Source organism: Hipposideros armiger, unplaced genomic scaffold, assembly GCF_001890085.2.
Source record: "Hipposideros armiger isolate ML-2016 unplaced genomic scaffold, ASM189008v1 scaffold_168, whole genome shotgun sequence".
Lineage (NCBI taxonomy): Eukaryota > Metazoa > Chordata > Mammalia > Chiroptera > Hipposideridae > Hipposideros > Hipposideros armiger.
The window spans coordinates 2,318,343-2,335,892 of record NW_017731518.1 but is presented as its reverse complement, the minus strand read 5'-3'; the positions used below and the strand labels follow the sequence as shown (position 1 = coordinate 2,335,892).

General features: G+C 34.1%; 1 protein-coding gene across 4 annotated transcripts in view; it reads right to left on the bottom strand.

Annotated features, from left to right (window-relative positions):
* The window catches only part of NUP37 (nucleoporin 37), a 38,728-nt gene that overhangs the window by 17,168 nt on the left and 4,010 nt on the right, over window positions 1–17,550 (bottom strand). For all 4 annotated transcript variants that reach the window (XM_019651850.1, XM_019651853.1, XM_019651852.1 and 1 more), the window contains 3 exons: window positions 16,068–16,192; window positions 12,339–12,411; window positions 9,660–9,754 (listed from right to left, as the gene is read on the bottom strand). In XM_019651850.1, the coding sequence (XP_019507395.1) occupies window positions 9,660–9,754; window positions 12,339–12,411; window positions 16,068–16,192 (293 nt within the window). The remainder of the gene's footprint in view (window positions 1–9,659; window positions 9,755–12,338; window positions 12,412–16,067; window positions 16,193–17,550) is intronic.

The following is a 17,550-nucleotide window of genomic DNA, read 5'->3' as shown; positions in this document are numbered from 1 at the left end:
GAAATTTCTTAGGTTCTTTTTTTTTTTTCCCTCTGTTCTTTTTATTTGCTTATTCTCCACTTTTCACTGGAGCTCATTGTCTGCTAGGGAGTTCATTGTAGAAGGAAATTTCTGCTACCAACTACTTTTGACAACACAGACAAAGAAGAAACGGATGACATTGAAAGGCACATCTGTATTCATTTGGCCTTCTGTAACTGGTAAAGCATAAAATACAAACCACAATCTAAAAGACATGCCTGGATGACATGAATTACTGTATTAGTTAAATATGAAAACAAGAACAAAAGTAATACCGAGATGTAGTTATAAGGATGAGAAGGCACTTTATTTACAATGTTACTGGGTGGAGGAAAGGGACCTCCAACATTTTTTATTTTACACATCTGTGATTTGCAAATATCTTTTCCAAGTATGTAGTTTATCTTTTAATTCTCTGAAGAATCTTAAAAAGAGCAGAAATTATTAATTTTGATGAAATTCAACTTAGCAGTTTTTTTTATTTATAGGTTGTGCTTTGGGTATTACATCTAAAATCTTTAATTAAGCCAAGGTAAAAATTATCTCCTATATTTTCTTCTAAAAGTTTTATAATTTTAGATTTTCATCTATGACCTTCAACATTTTTAGACAAGAAACATATTTTTCACTAAATTTGTGATAGCAAAATGAAGATTTCCCCCCTCACATTTCCAAATAATCAATCACTAAGTTACTCATCACGCTATGGATGCTTCAAAGAAGGGGTAGACATGGTATATTTCCTCAGTAAGTGAACAATTAGGAAGAAGAGGAAACAAATTACAAAATAATTTAGTGCTAAAATATCTGGTTTTAAGTGCAAAAGGAGTTTAGAGGTGGGGAGCCATATAATGAAAAGCACAAATTTAGGGATTAGATGGACAAATCTTGACAGTAGGTATGGTAGATTAGAGTGGTGAATAAATAAACTGTCAGCCTGTGGCTTAGACTATGAAGAACTTTGGTAGCTAGGCAAAAAGCCTCAACAGTGGAGGCCAACAAAATAGCATAATAGTATAAAATAACAATTCTGTGAAGCGTACTTTCAGTATGTGTCAGTGTTTCAAATATTGGGTTGTCGGAAAAGTCATGACGCATCTTTTGCAATGAAAAACAGAAAAAATACATCATGACTTTTCTGACAACCCAATATATTCAGAAAAAAGATTAGATTAATTCTGCTTTCTTTTTTTTTTCTTTTATTTTTTTATTATTATTATTTTTTAAATTAAATTCATTGGGGTGACAGTGGCTAGTAAAATTACATAGGTTTCAAGTGTACAATTCTAAAATACATCATCCATATATCACATAATTCTGCTTTCTTTTAATACTTGAGACTACAAAGCCAGTAGAATTAATGTACTAGTAGTATTAATGATAAAAGAAATGGATTACCAGAAATTTTACTGATTAGAGATTAAGAAGACTTATAAGGGTGAAACTGAGACATAATGGCATGTTTATTATTTACCCTTCAATAATTAAAAATGAGTCAAAAATAGAGTCAATAATCAAAGGCTGTGTACATTTTGGAGAGGGGAGGAAGTGAACTGTTTCAAACATAACACTAATAAACCAACTATGCCATACTAAAAATAAGCTACTACTGTACACATCTTCACAAAGCCTTGGCGAGGATAAAAAATCTTATGAGCTTGTATGTTGTTGCTTCATTTTATTTTATTGAAATTATAAACATTTTCAGCAGAAACTAGAAGTGTATCATCACAGAGGTGAGAAAACTACCTGAGGCCACCCCAGAGAAAGAACATGTTATTTATGTGATACAAATAGATTTTTGAAGGATAGGAATTGTGAGAAATTTTGTCAAATTTAAAAATAAACCTCGAAATTAAACTCTCAGCTACAAAAAAAATACCTATGGTAGTTTTTGAACAGATCATACGTAAATGATTTCATCTTCAAGGAATTCAGAGTAAAAGGACTTTTCCTAGATATTTACACGAGTAATAATACTACCCTTCATTATTTCCAAGGAAATAACACTTCATTATTTCCAAGAAATATTCTGAGACACTTCATAACTTCAAATTTGACTATACACTGTAAATGAGGGAAAGTACTCTTATCAGTCACTTTCAAAATAAACCTGAAAATGTTTGTGGGTATGGTTCTCATTTATACAATTCAATTGCTGCAGCCACACGAGGGCCACATACAGCAGGCTTACCGCACTGCAATCACTGAAACGGTAACACACTTGATGAAGCACGGGTTTTGTATTTCATCCACAAGGGCACACGCGAGAACAAAGAGTTGACTACTAGAGAGTGGTGTTACCAGTACAAGATCATATAAAATCTCAGAAAATTCTTTCATCACTTTATAACTTTTACTCTATTATAATCTTTCATTAACATATTATTTCATTGCATTGAATTAAAAAAGTCTGCAAAATGTGATCAACAGGTTTTAGTATAATTTTTGGATAGTTCTTATAAAGACAGAGTCCTTCTGTTCCATTCGCCGGAGGTAAACTATTCCCAAACTTGACACAAACTGCCTAATTGATCTATTCTTAAAGCTCTTGTTACAACTATGCAATTACTGATCTTGATTCACAATGTTACCAAAAGTTAGAGGGACTTTTAGAAGGCAAGCAGAGAACTTTATTTCTGGCATTATTTAAACATGACATTATAAGGAATAATATAAATTCTCCTGATCTCATTTTGTACCTAGAATTATTTATGCAGTTTATTTGCTCCTCAGTGGAGATGAACCTCCCAAGGAATGCTTCATTGGCCTACCTTCAGAAGGCTCTCCATCCCCTTCTTTTCATTTCCCACAAGGACTATTTTTAAATAGATCATATATTTTGTGATCCCAATTGGGGTGACACTGGAGGAGGAACAATAATCTTATCTACGGCTCTTGAAGACTCTCAAATATACATGAACAGAGGTACTATGGAAGGAACTCAGCTAGTGTGGGGTACAGAGAAGACATCCGGTAAACATTCTTTTTCCTCTCATAAAATTTTTCAAGAAACAATACTATTGGCTTAGTGAATATCTTAAGTAATTCAGTATTCCCTTATCTAGTGATTTGGTTTTATTCTTAAAAAAAAACAAACAAAAAACTTACTCTTTTTTTTAAATACCCCATTCCTCCCATTCTTTAAAAAAATGATGACAGCTACAACATGACAACTACTAGTATGCCATATTTTATAGTCAAAGTGAATGGCAACTTACATGCCTCTATTATCTTTGTCTTAAACTAAGAATTCCTTGGTTTCTAGAAGCCAATTTTCCTTCACCATAAATTTTAATATTTTAAAAGATATTTGCAGGGGTGGAGGAGGCGGAGGAAAGGGATTTACTTCTGACATCCTTTGTAGTTACAGTGAGTTCTGAGTCTTCTATTTCATTTGTATTTCCCAAAGTACTAAATGTTGGCTATCCTAAACGTGTTTAATAAATACTTGTTGATCTGACTTGTTCTTACAGACGGTACTGGTTTTAATATACAAGAACATCTGTTATTTGGCACTGACTGGGAATGAGATGTTCTGTATTAGTGAGTTTTTAAAATAATAAGGTTAACCCATTAAATACTTAAACACCATTTTTACCTTCTTTTGGAGGTAGGGGGTAATCTTTTGAAATGAGTATGCACTTATTTACCTCTCAAATATTGCAATAATTGTAACCTTTTGATGATGCTGGGTCATAATTATGAACACTAGTATTTACATTTTCCTGTGCATGTTTATATAGACATGTGTACACGTATGTATGTTTATGTGTGTATGTGCATATGGTAGGTATGATGATGAGCCATAAAGGGTATGATGTAGAACATGAGGTGAAATGGCTCGCAATCCCACGATTTACTCGGGAACTTCTTTCTTAAACACATCTCCTGTCGGATGCTTTGTTTATAACGGCATCTTTTTTCTAAAGACGTGGTGACAGGTAGAGTTTTATTCATTCCTTCACCCATTCGCTCACTGAGCACCTGCCACAAGAACACTCTTCTAGGTGCTGTGATGACTCTCAGGCAGTAAAGCTTGGCTGACTCGCAAAATACCTCTGTAATGAAAAAGCCAGACCCGTCTACTCTAGAATAGCTCTCCTCATCCTTGAGAAAAGTGTGTTTCTTTCTCTTCTTTCTCCTCTGAAAGCTGAGTTAAACAAGTATGAAGAAGGAACACGACATCCTCATTTCAAGAACTGGTACTAGCGTCTTAGCAATGGTATCTTCCAAAAATTACAAACTCTTCACAAGCAGAAGGTAACACTTCTGTAGATATGGCTCTAAGTCAGCGGTTCTCAACCTGTGGGTCGCGACCCCTTTGGGGGTCGAACCACCCTTTCACAGGGGTCGCTTAAGACCATCGGAAAACAAAAAGATATTTACATTATAATTCATAACAGTAGCAAAATTACAGTTATAGAGTAGCAACGAAAATAATTTTATGGTTGGGGGTCACCACAACATGAGGAACTGTATTAAGGGGTCGCGGCATTAGGAAGGTTGAGAACCGCTGCTCTAAGTACAATTCTATCGATTTTATTAAGCACTACACAATGCCTGATTTTGATTAAAACACAGGTAATATGAACAGCTGCTTTTTCAATTATATAAAAGACTAAAACTTTTTAAAAAACCTTAAAATAGAAACAGAAGCAAATTGCCTGGGATCCTTATCTGTAAAAAGGGAATAATAAGAGAACATAATAATAAGAGGATTAAATTCATATAAATCACTTAGAATAGTGCCTGGTCACATGTTATTATCTAAATCAATGATTCTCACGACGTGGTGGTTCTAACACCATGGGGGCATTTTTGATTGTCCTAATAATTGGGATGCTACAGGCATTTGGTGAATGAGAAACAGGGATGCTAGACATTCTACACGACTTTTGAACATCAAAGTGAAATTTAGAAATAATTCAAACAGTGAGCACATTTCAAGACAGGAGTACTTTTTTTGCAATCTTTGTTAAGTACTCCACCCATGGCGTAACTGAATTATTTTGATACTATCCATATAAAAAACTGGCTGATTTGCAAGAATATTATCCTTCCTTATTTTTTCAACTTGACATCCTATAATTTGTATTGTTACTTCTATTTTGATTAACATTATTTCCCTCTTTCACTTACCATACTTAGTTTTTTTCTGTTACTACACACAGGAGTTTTACCTTAGTACTACACACAGGAGTTTTACCTTAGTAAAAACTAGTTGTAAAAAAAAAAAAACACAAAAAAACAAACAAACTAGTTGTGCTTGGGGCTATGACACTGCAGGACTCCAGATGGCACTATGTACATTGTACTCTATGCAAACCCAATCCCTGGAATTGTGTGACTTGGCAGCCTTGTCTCTGCTTTACATTCTCCTGTTTTCATATTTTTCTGGTATTCAAATTTATTTATTGTAAAAAGGGACTTCACTATGTCTTCTTATATAGTCATCTCTGAGTATATATACACTGCGCTGTTTTGTTTCATTTTTGTAGAAATGTATAACACAATTAAGGTACTATAAGAATTTTTATAATTATATATTTTGATAGGTGATATTTTCTATGAGTTTCATTTAAGATTGTACAATAGGCATTATAAAATGTTACAAAATGATAAAGAACCACTGACTTAAATGAGAGCTCAATTTTCTTAACAACTTGCAGATTACAGAATACTAAAACTAGATGAAACCTTATATAAAATTTAATCTATCTTCTTCAATAAGTACATTTAATATTGAGTTACACCTTGGTTCATAGTTTGAATAGCTGTATTATAGAATGTAGAGAAGTAAGAAAGATCTAACAAATTCTTAGAGACAAATACCATCTCAGGATAAAGGTGAAGATTGTCCCTCAGGTTGAAGGGTGAATGCCTTAAGAGTGCAGGTGAGCCAGACGCCTGATGTTCTTGGTCCTCTACTTAACAGCTATGGCCTCTCCACAAGTTACTTAGCCTCTCTGTGCTGTGTATCCTCATCTTGCACAATGAGGATAAAAATGGTACCTATCTCAGAGTTGTAAAAATTAAGTAAATTTACATAGTGGTGAGCATACAGTAAAGCACTCAATTATTTAGACATATTTACTTATTAATATTGCAATTCATATATAGAAAATACTTTTGTCAGTCTTAGAGAAGCCTGAAATGGTTCTGAAACCATTATGCACAGGTTTAAAAATAAATCAGTGATTACCAAGTACCCAGCACAATGACTGGCATGTGGTAGACATTTGATATTTGCTGACTAAATGAACTAATCTATACATTAATTTATTGCCCATACATTTACTTGTTTTCTATAACAAGAGATAAACAAGTGACAACTTTTCAATGGATAGATGACATACTAGTACAAATGAGAACTATCTTCATTCTGTCTGATTCAGAATTTGGCAATTTTCAATAAAATACATAAACTCTATGAACCCATTCAGGGGATAGATATATTGAAATGGTATCCCTAAGGCCACAAATCTCCTAGCTGATTATAATACTGTCTCTCTTAGAAATGCCAAAGTCAAACATCATAAAATATGCATAGATCAAAATGCTCAATTTATCAAAAAAATGTTTTTAATTGGCATTGATTCAGAGAAACAACTTTTGGAGTCACTGATTCTCTCCATTGCTTTCTATTCTCTATTTTGTTTATCTCTGTTCTCACCTTTTTTTTTCCTTCTTTCTGCTAGCTTTGGGTTTCCTTTGTTCTCTTCTAGCTCCTTAAGGTGTGAAATCAGGTTACTGATTTGAGTTCTTTCTTCTCTTCTAATATAGGTGTTTGCAGCTATAACGTTTCCTCTGAGCACTGTTTTTACAGCATCCAGATTTTGTATATTGTGCTTTCATTTTCACTCATTTCAAAGTATTTTCTTATTTCCCTTATGATTTCTTCTTTGATTCACTGGCTGCTTAAGAGGGAGATGTTTAATTTTCATGTATTTGTAGATTTGCCAGTTTTCCTTCAGTTACTGATCTCTAGCTCATTCCACTGTGGTCAAAGAAGATGCTTTCTATAATTTCAACCTTTTAAAATTTATTTAGTTTATTTTGAGGCCTAACACACGGTTTTTTCTGGAGACTGTCCCACGTGCACTTGAGAAGAATGTGTATTCTGCTGATGTGGGAGTGTTTCATACGTCTGTTAGATCTAGTTGGTTTATAATGTTGTTCAGATCCTGTACTTCCTTACTCACCTTCAGTCTAGTTATTCTATTTAGCACGTCTCTTTTGAAGCATGGTATCACCTGCATATAAAACTACTCCCAAGATGACACAGGCTTTGACTACGACTGGACAAGGATTTCACTAATGTACCTTCACCATGCAGACCGAGGTTACAGGGGGCACTGCTTTAGTACAGTAATAGGAAGGATTCCTGGGATGTGAATGCCGATCTCCTCTGCTCGAATTACACAGTTGCCATTTGGCTGGTGTTTTTATTTGTAAATGGCCATTCCATACTGTGAGATAACAAAGAGAGTTGAAACATTTTTCTATTGCAGCCTGTCTCCTCAGAATTCCTTCTTTCCTTTGGGACTGTGAGACTATGATACTTACTACACTTCCTTACTTTAAACTTCTTGGTTTACTTGAACCTTCTGTTTCTTTTAACCATCTTCTCTAGATTGCTTACCTTTTGGCCCAAGAAGTTTGACTTTAATAGCCAATCAGAGATGTCCTTTACTTCTGGTTGGCAAACTAAGCTGATGAATTCTAAATTTAGCTCCCCAGCTATTGCTACATTGATGTTATCAACTCCAAAATCTCACTGGCTTACAAAAATAAGCATACATTTCTTGCTCGTGGGCCTGTGGGAAGCTCTATTTCATAACACCAGATGGGTCCATATCTTTCCCATGTGTTTCTCATTCTGGGACCAGTAGCTATCTAGCACATGCTCACCTTATAGCAGACAGGACAGTGGGTCAAGACAAACCAAGTCAAACATTTCAAGTGTCTGCTTGTGTCAGGCCTGCTAACATTACACTGGCCTAACCAACTCACATGGGTAAGCCCAAGGGAGTGGGAAAAATCTTTGCCTTCCATGGGACAGGGGAAGGGAGAACAAGTATTTGCTGAACAACAACACTATCAACCACAGTCTAGCAAAATAAGACAATTAGGGGCAACATAGTGGGTTTTTCAAAAAGTTAAATTTATTTAACTTAAAGGACTTACTTTGAAGTTAAGCCTTTTGTCCTTTTTAGAGTACCAATGTTCTTTCTTTTATAGCCATTATAATAATAGAAGGCAGTCGAACTTTTAAAATTCTTGCTACTTAACAAAATAAAACGTTGGCAACTCTCTGTTGGTCCCCCAAATTTTAGGACAATTTTACTAGTCTACAAAAATCCCAAAGTCTACTACAAGAAACAAAATCATCACAGACCACTGAATGTAACCCCACGTCTCCCTGGCTCACGTTCAGTACTCAGAGGCTACTCTCTGGCTTGAAAGACACTCATTTCCCCTTCCTCAGGTTTCATTATTCCAAATGCTTGTGATTAGGAAAGGACATGTGTGAGAGAACTAAAATGTCATTATTTATTTTTAGTGATCTAATCTTTTATCTTAAAAATGGCCCCTTTCACTCCTCAGGTCTATATATAAACTTGGTTTTGTAATACTTGGGGCCCTAGAATCTTAATGTCATGTAAATCTTTCATGTCCTTGACATGAAAATTTTAACAGACAGTACATAAAAGAATAATGGCCTGTGACTCTACAACTTTAAGAAGATGATCTCTTATGACGATTAAAATTTTAAAAGTAGCTAATGCCTTTACTTCCAATGTGAAAGGACACATATTTAATAGCTGTATATATGTACAAGTATTTATAAATACTAATGATTTTGTCATAGCCTTATGAAACATTAACACTATATGCAAAATAGTAGAGCAGTGTTTTTTTTTGTTTTTTCCCCCTCACAGTACTGTGAAAGCAAATGAAGCAATTGGCACGCCTATAATGATTGATTCACTGATTTCACTCCTGACTCCATAGCTTATTTCCACCTCCCACTCTGGCTCTTCATCTTGTTTTTTACTTGTGATATTCTCCAGGCTCAGGCACTATTAAAACGTTATAGCTACCTCATCTCTTCCAATTGCGGGTAGGGTGGAAGAATGTGATACTGAAATGTATTATATACACAGAAAACTTAATAGACTTTCAAATTTGTCAAAATACTAAGTTTCCCATGAGTCTTGCTTTAGTAAGTGAGATTCACAATTCATTATTAAACACTAACTTCTCAGACAGGATCTATGAAATAACTTCATAATATGGCAATTGTCTTTTATTATCCTATTGCTCTTGCCCAATATTGGAGAATTTGACTCAATATACTATACATATTTAGATTTCATAAATGTGCAAATCTAAAATAAGAGGCAGAGAGGCACCCATGAGTCAGCAAGGGAAGATTCCAAAACTGGGATGAGAACTTAACTCACTGGTTTTGAAACTCATGTGTGTGTCATATTTACAATTTAAATGAAGTATGCTCTTTTTACAACAGCTTGTGGAGTATGTAAAGTACATTTTTCTCTAATTTTTATAACGTAATTCTTATTAAAATAAGATGAAAATTTAAACACGTGCTAGTATCATAAGCAACATACCTGCAGGTATGATCGTCGCTCACACTTGCAATTGATTGGCCTTCTTTGGGATCAAACACCAAACCATTAATGAAATCTGAATGGCCCTCAAAAACCTGAAATAAGGGGAAAAGTTAGTAAGAACGCAGGAAAAAAATCTACAATACTCCTACCTAATATTTTTTACTTTGCTGCCTTAAAAGCTTTCACTGCATGCTTCTCTTTTCCATAAATATTTCTTAAGCAATCTGCTATTTTTAAAGCATGATTTATACACCCACTTTTCTGGAAGGTTTATCTTGGAAAGAAGCTGATTATTCAACACACTGCTATTAGCTTGATCTTTCTTTGTTAGTATGCATTTCTTACAAAAACACACACACTTTTTTACTGTACCTGTCCTCATATCACCTCCGTTCTTACTTATTACATAAAGCTTATATAAAAATTAAAGCTAGGAGAACTTTCTAGGGGCACTGAGACAGAGTCCTCCTCAACTATTTCCCTCATACCTGCTGCTCTGCACATTCACTGCTACCTAATAAATACAGTATGAACTTCACCTTCTAAGGTCTTTATTCTCTTGTTCAATGTGACTGCCAGCAGTGGAGATACTGAGTATTATAAGCCCACAATCAAGACAACCCAGAAATCCTCTTCTGGCCACAGAAGGAACGAAGAACATATAAGGCGGAGAACTATGTGAGCAAGCAAGGTTCAATTAGTTTAAATCTTTATAATCAAAATCCTCCTTAAACAGATGTGTCAAATATCAGATTTTTAAACATTTTAATGGATATTGTTTTTTCTTCCTTCGTTCCATCCCAAAACTCAAATTTGATCTCAGTTCTGAGATTAATAGAGTAGTTCTATTTGAAACTTCTTACTATTTAGAAATATAGCATGAGGAAAAAAAAGGATTTGATTAAAACATTCCTGTGTAACTTTAATAAAGTCAGGTCCTCCATATCATTCTTCAAAACTTATGCCACAGCCTACAAACTAAATCGATATTAAATATTTAATGTCAATTGTAATTAGCACATTAGCTTTTGATGGAGTAAAAAAGAAAAAAAAATTATGTGCTCTATTTGTGCACTTGGCTACCACTGGTACCCTTAAATTAGCTAATACATAGTACACTGGACTATTGTACAATTGTATATAGCCCATTGTATATAGCTTAGAGCATATTTTTTTACTATTTTCTAAATGACTGGAAAGGTTTATAGTTTATCTTTGTTTCATAACATTATTCATTTTTTTATTAGAAAGTCAAGAAGGCAATACTGTTCTTATAAAAAACATGATGCAATTTCAACTCAAACTGAGAGCCATTTATTTAATTTTTTTCCAGCTTTGAGATATAACTCACACATATAACACTGTGTAAGTATAAGGTATACATTCATGATTTGATACACATATATATTACAAAATGATTACCACCATAGGGTTAGTAAATACCTCCGTCACCTCACATAATTACCATTTTGTTTTGTGGTGAAAACATTTAAGATCTACTCTCTAAACAACTTTCAAGTATATAATACAGCATTGTTAACTATACTCATCACGCTGTCCATTAGATCTCCAGAACTTGTTCATCTTACGACTTGAAGTTTGTACCCTCTGACCAACATGTCCCATTGCCCCCACCCCCATCCCGATAACCACCATTCTACTCTAAGTTTTTAAAATTCCACATGGAAGTGAGATACAGTAGTACAGTGGACCCTTGAACAATGTGGAGGTTGGGGGTGCTGACTCCCTACGCAGTCAAAAATCCATGTATAACTTTTGATTCCCCCAAAACTTAACTACCCTCAGTATCTGCTGGTGGATGGTTCTAGGACCGCCCCCCCCCCACCCTGTCGTGAATACCAAAATGCACGAATGCTCAAGTCCTCTATATAAAATAGCATAGATCAATAAACTGATCCACATCTCTGGACTCCCAACAGTAGATTGAAAATAGTACAGATATTTACTGAAAAAAATGCACGTATAACAGTGGACCCATGCAATTCAAACCTGTGTTGTTCAAGGGTCAACTCTATTTGTCCTTCTCTGTCTGACTTATTTTACAGGGCTATTTCTTATACCAATGAAAAACACATATATAAAGCTTACTATGTACCAAGTATTGTTCTAAGTGTTTTATACAAATTAGCTCAATCAATGCTCATAATCCTATGAGGCACATGCTACGATTATCCGTTTTACAGATAAGGAAATGAGTGCAAAGAGATTGGAAAGGTGACCAAAGTCCCACTGTTACTAAAATGGTAGAGCTGGGCTTCAAACCCACGCTGTTGGTTCTTGTGTCCCTGCTCCTAACCAGCTGGTAACCCTGCCTTGTGTTATGCTGTACTGATCGTTTGTTTCCTTGAAGTTCAACTCGTATTCAAGGTGCACTCATATCTATTACACTCCCACTAGACCCACTGTGACTTCCTAGTTCTCCCTCATTTGCTGTGCCTATCTAACACTTGAATTTAATAAGTGATATCAGATTTATAATCCATAGTCCTTACTAAGAACCTAGATACTATAGTCTAAAATAGCATAAACGAGACCCTAAATTATATACTTTAAAGATGACAAGTTATTTTGAGATAAATCCAATTAAAAAAACAGAAACTAATAAATATGTTTTAAAATAAACTGTAAATTTACAAATTATATTGGTCAACATACCTTGTATTCATTTTTATCTTGAAGATCTGAAGTAAACACTCTAATTTTCATATCACCAGCTGAAGTACAAAATCTGGAAGCAAAAGAAACAAAAACAAACCCACTTCCAGCCTCTGGAAGTCAAAGCTCTCCAGCTCCTCCCTGCAAATCCCCCCTCCAGTCACCAAAGCTATTTTCATAACTCATAATCATGCTTTCTTTTGGTCAGAAGGGGTATGTGTGGCTGTTGTAAAAAATGTTAGATAGCCATTACTGAAAGTAAAAGGTACTTAAAATTTTTTTGAAAACACACAAAAATTAGTATACTCTGGCTATGTCTCTTCAATAACAAAAGTGTACAATTTTATTATAAATCATGAATTTAATTTTTAACTTCTTCTTAAAAGTATAAAACACAAATTAAAAAAGTATCTTCATGCTAACTAGGTCAATATTAGGTACTAAAAATACTGTTGCACATCTACCGTAGTCTTTGGCTTCTTTGGTTATCCATTAGCCCTCTTACTTTTTGTATCCCTCTAAATAAATTAAATTAGATGAAAGAAGATAGTACACGTATTTTCATACCTATAAAAGGTAATATTTTTATATCTACTAAAAACTGGAGTGTTACTTGTACTGACCCTAAACTTTGAGGTATTTGCTAGTAATTCATCAATGCATGGTACATTAAAAAATAAAATGTAAGCAATAAACAACTATTTTTTTAACTTGTTTAACTTTAATCCTAAAATTTTTAGGTTCTCAGCATGTCAGATTATGGATGAGGAAGAAATAAAAATTGTCTTTATATGTTGAAAAAGTTTATTTCCAGTTGTTTTAGGTAAATGAATATCATACAGATCTAAATTTCTTTAGTTTTGACTACATTAAAGTGAACCATTTTTTCCTCAACTAATGAATTTATTTAATGTAACAGCAAGGCTCCTAATCTATAGACCTGGATGTGTTGGTAGATCTCTGCTACTGTACCACACCTCTTTTCGGTGACTGGGTCAAGGTACATGGAGAACCTCAGTAATAGATATTTCTTTTGGGCATGTATGCTCTATTTTATACATACAAATGAAAAAAACCCTAAAAAACAAAACTTATTCTACCTAATTGTTTTCCTTTGAATTTGTCTCATTATTGTTTGGGGTATTAATTATTTATCCCCTCTCAGAGGCAACTCCAGAACAAAGGTGTATAACATTGGTAATATGAGGGTCGCCTAAAGCAGGTTTCCTCATAGTTATGTTCTAAAGAAATCACTTCAAAATCTCTGTTCAAAATCTCACTTCCAAAATAGACAAAGGCTATTTTAGCAGGTTTTAAAAGAAATAATCTCAAGCAAAAGGGTTTGTAAAGAAGGTATTAGTAGAAAATAAAGCAACTTCAGTAAAAACACCAGAGAACAAAGAAATTACAGGAGTCAAAGTATCTTTACTTAAAAAGAAAATCAATGGAAGAATTTTACTAGGATTAAAAAAACAACAACCCACAAAGCTTTATGAGCAACATTGCATTGTTCCACTTTTCTCCTTAATTAAACCAGAAAAGTTCAGAGAGCTGAAGTTAGGTGAACAGTTTACTCTCCATTAAGTGAGTATGAAAAAATAGTAGCAAGTTGGGGGCGCCTGGATGGGGAGGAGAGAGGGAGGGAGGGAGGGAGGAGGCAGAAAGAACAGAATTTAAGGCAACTAAATGCTAAAGAGAAAACATTAGGAAGGGTTTCTTTCTAAGTGTTAAGATAAAATTTAATGATGGTAAGAGAGATACAAAGTTACACCTCAGTCATCTTGATGGACCACTACTCAGAAATGAAAAAAAAAAAAATTTACTGTGAAATACTAGAAAAAAAAGTAAAGCAAAATAAGTAGTATAAAAACTTACATATACAATTCAATCAAAATTGCATAAAATTATTTAAGAAAAAATGGAAAGGGTATTGATACATAGATGGCATTTAAAAAATTTCTATATATCCTAAATTTGATATAGTAAGCACGTATTATTTTTATAATAAAAATATATACTTTATTTGAAAATAAAACTGTGCTGTCAGCTTGCTCTCAAAATATTTTTAAAATTAATGGCTAATTAATGTTTTGAATTTATTATTTATATTGGCACAATTGCAAAAAGGATTTGAGGCAGCTTATCAAGAGCAACAACAAAAAAGATGAAACAATACAGCAAATCCATTAAAAGGACAGGAAAACAGGCGCATTAACAATGACATATGTATGTTGACTGGTGTTGCGTGGATTACTCAAAATTCAGTTAGCTACAAAACCTGTAAAAGCTTCTAGAACAAAACATCGAACATCTTCACAATCTTGCTGTAGGCAAAAATTCCTTATACTGAAAACAGAATGCATGTGAAAAAGTGCTCAACTCATTAGACATCAGGGAGATGTCACTGTGGTACCAACCAGGAGGGTTAAAATGAAAAGATTGACAACAATAAATGCTGGAGAGTAGGTAGAGTAAGTTGAGTATCCTTACATTATTGGTGTGAATATAAAATGGTAGAACCACTATGGAAATTGGTACTTTCTTAAAACTTTAAACATACGTTTACCCTCTAATTCAGTAATTCTACTCCTAAGAGAAATGAAACCATGTATTATCCACTAAAAGCTGGACACAGAAATGTTCACAGCAGCTTTAGTCATAATAGCTAAAAACTGCACATTGCCCAGCATCCATTTATAGGAGAATGGATAAACAAAATGCGGTATGTTTATACAATGTAATGGAATATTCCAAAATAAAAAGAAATGAACCATTGGTATACACAACATGGATGAATCTCAAAAACATTAAGCCAGACTCAAAAAATACATTCTGTATCATTCCATTTACATGAAGTGGTAGAATAGGCAAAACTAATTTCTGGTAATAGACACTGGATCAATGGTGGCTTTAGGGGCTGGAGTGCCGGGATTGACTAGGAAGGAGCATAATCTTTCGGGGTGATAGAAATGCTACGTATCACCAGTGAGTGGGTTACACCACAAGTGTATGCATTTGTCAAAACTGATCAAACTGTACCCTTAAAAGCTGAGAGTTTTATTGTATGTAAATTATCCCTTAATTTAAAAAAATCAGGTTAGCTCAATAAGAGCTAACTATGGTTGGCTAAATACTATTTACTAACAGAAGATATAGCTTTTAGATTTGACATTTGTGGAAGTGAAGTTAGTGTTCTGTAAGAAACTTGAAATAATCTGACATATTATTGCCCTTGTGAAGAAGGCCTTAGCAGATAGTGTTAAGGTTTTTCTCAAAAAAGAAACCATTCTTTTCAAATGCTTTTACAAAACTGAAGCCCAAGGATTAAAACTACAGTTTTATGTACTGTTAAACATAAATATGTGACCTTGGCAGTAAGACTGATTGACGACTCAACCAAATTTATTTTAACAGAGTTGTCCTTTCAGTAAGTGGCAAACTCAGTGAGAATCTGTGAAGACTTAAAATGATTCCAATGAATCTCAGGTAAAGAGCTTTGTAGTTAGGCCCAAACATGTGCTCAAGGCATGCTTGCCATGGCTACATATTTAAATTACAAATTCAGACAATAAGCCTAAATTAGGAAATAATAGCAAATGTTAAAGTACCTACCACTATCTAGAGTTGGGGAAAATGCAAACAGGAAAAACACCTCTAACCATAAAAGGCTCCAGATCACTTAACACAGAGGACATTAATGAATACTGCATTTAATAATTTTAAACTTACTTGATTACTGGGGGCAATGAATCAAGTCTGGTCTCTGGGCTCCAAGCTATGCCATCCACTCTGACTCCGTGGTGAAATGTTCGCAGTGTTCTATACTTAATTCCTTCAACGTCTGCTTCTTCTTCCTAAGCATACATAGTAAACATTGTAAGTTAGGAGAACAAACACTACTGTGTATGTCATTATAATGAAGACTTTATCAGGAGGCCATGTATAGTAAGTCCTCACTTAATGTCATCGATTGGTTCTTAAAAACTGCGACTCTAAGGAAAACAACGTATAATGAGCCCAATTTTACCAGAGGCTAATTGATATAAATATGAGTTATATATATAAGCTCCTATGGCATATTTCTGGTCACAAAAACATCACCAATCTTCTAAAGAAGGCCCTAAACTATTCTAATATTAAACAATGAGATAAATGTGAGCAATACATACATGTAGGAAAGATTAATAACAAGTCAGATAGTGATTTTCCAACCCTACTTATTCCAGTAAAGGGCCCTGGGTGGCCAGAGCCTCTTCCCGCAGCTCAGGGTGCAAGGTGGGAGCCCACCCTGGACAGGACGCCCTCCCACCACACTCACTCAGACTGGGACAATGCATATGACATGGAGGAAATCTAACAAATATAATGTCCATAGCAACAAACTGCTGTAGAAGAACATAATGCAGCATAATTTCACTGACATAAAGTTTAAAACATGAGAAACATTGATTTGCAACACCTCACATATGGTTAAATCTATAAAGAAAAGCAAGGAATCACGAACACAAAATTTCAGACATGGTTACTTCTTGGGGATGAGAAGGAGAGGCAGTAAGGGAAGCATCCTCAGAGGGCTTCAAAATAAATGGTTAATGTTCCATTTCTTAAGCTAGGTAGTAGGTATATGGGGATTATTCTTATAATACATATTTAAAAATACATTTTATAAGTTTAAAATGTTGTTATTTTAAAAATAAATCATGGTTTTGTTATTTAAATCAATACCCTAACTGGGTCTAGAGACTAAAGCAAAAATTTCATGATAAATTTGCCGAAGGAATCTTCTGTATGAAGTGACTGTAGTTATCGTTTATAAAACTTTATAGGATTCTAAAATGTCAGGGAAAAAATCTAGAGCAGGTGAAACTTGATATTTAATGGAACAGAATATCTATATGGAATGGAATTATCTGAAGGATGGTTCTAAGAATTCTATTCACCTTGAATCTAAATAAAAAGTTTTATAACGTATACTTTAATCGAATCTAGTGGATGTGTTGATTTTTCCAGGATAGCCTTTGTGATCTTCGCGAAGTCACTTCACAAATATATTACATCTCTTTCTCTACATAACTCAGATAACCCTTGAAAATAAATTTAAATTTCAGGTGAACTTAAGAGTTAACAGCAAAAAGTTTTTCCATAAATGAAAACAGAATAAAAATGCATTTATCAAGGAAAGAAAAACACTGTCAAATTTTATTACTTCATA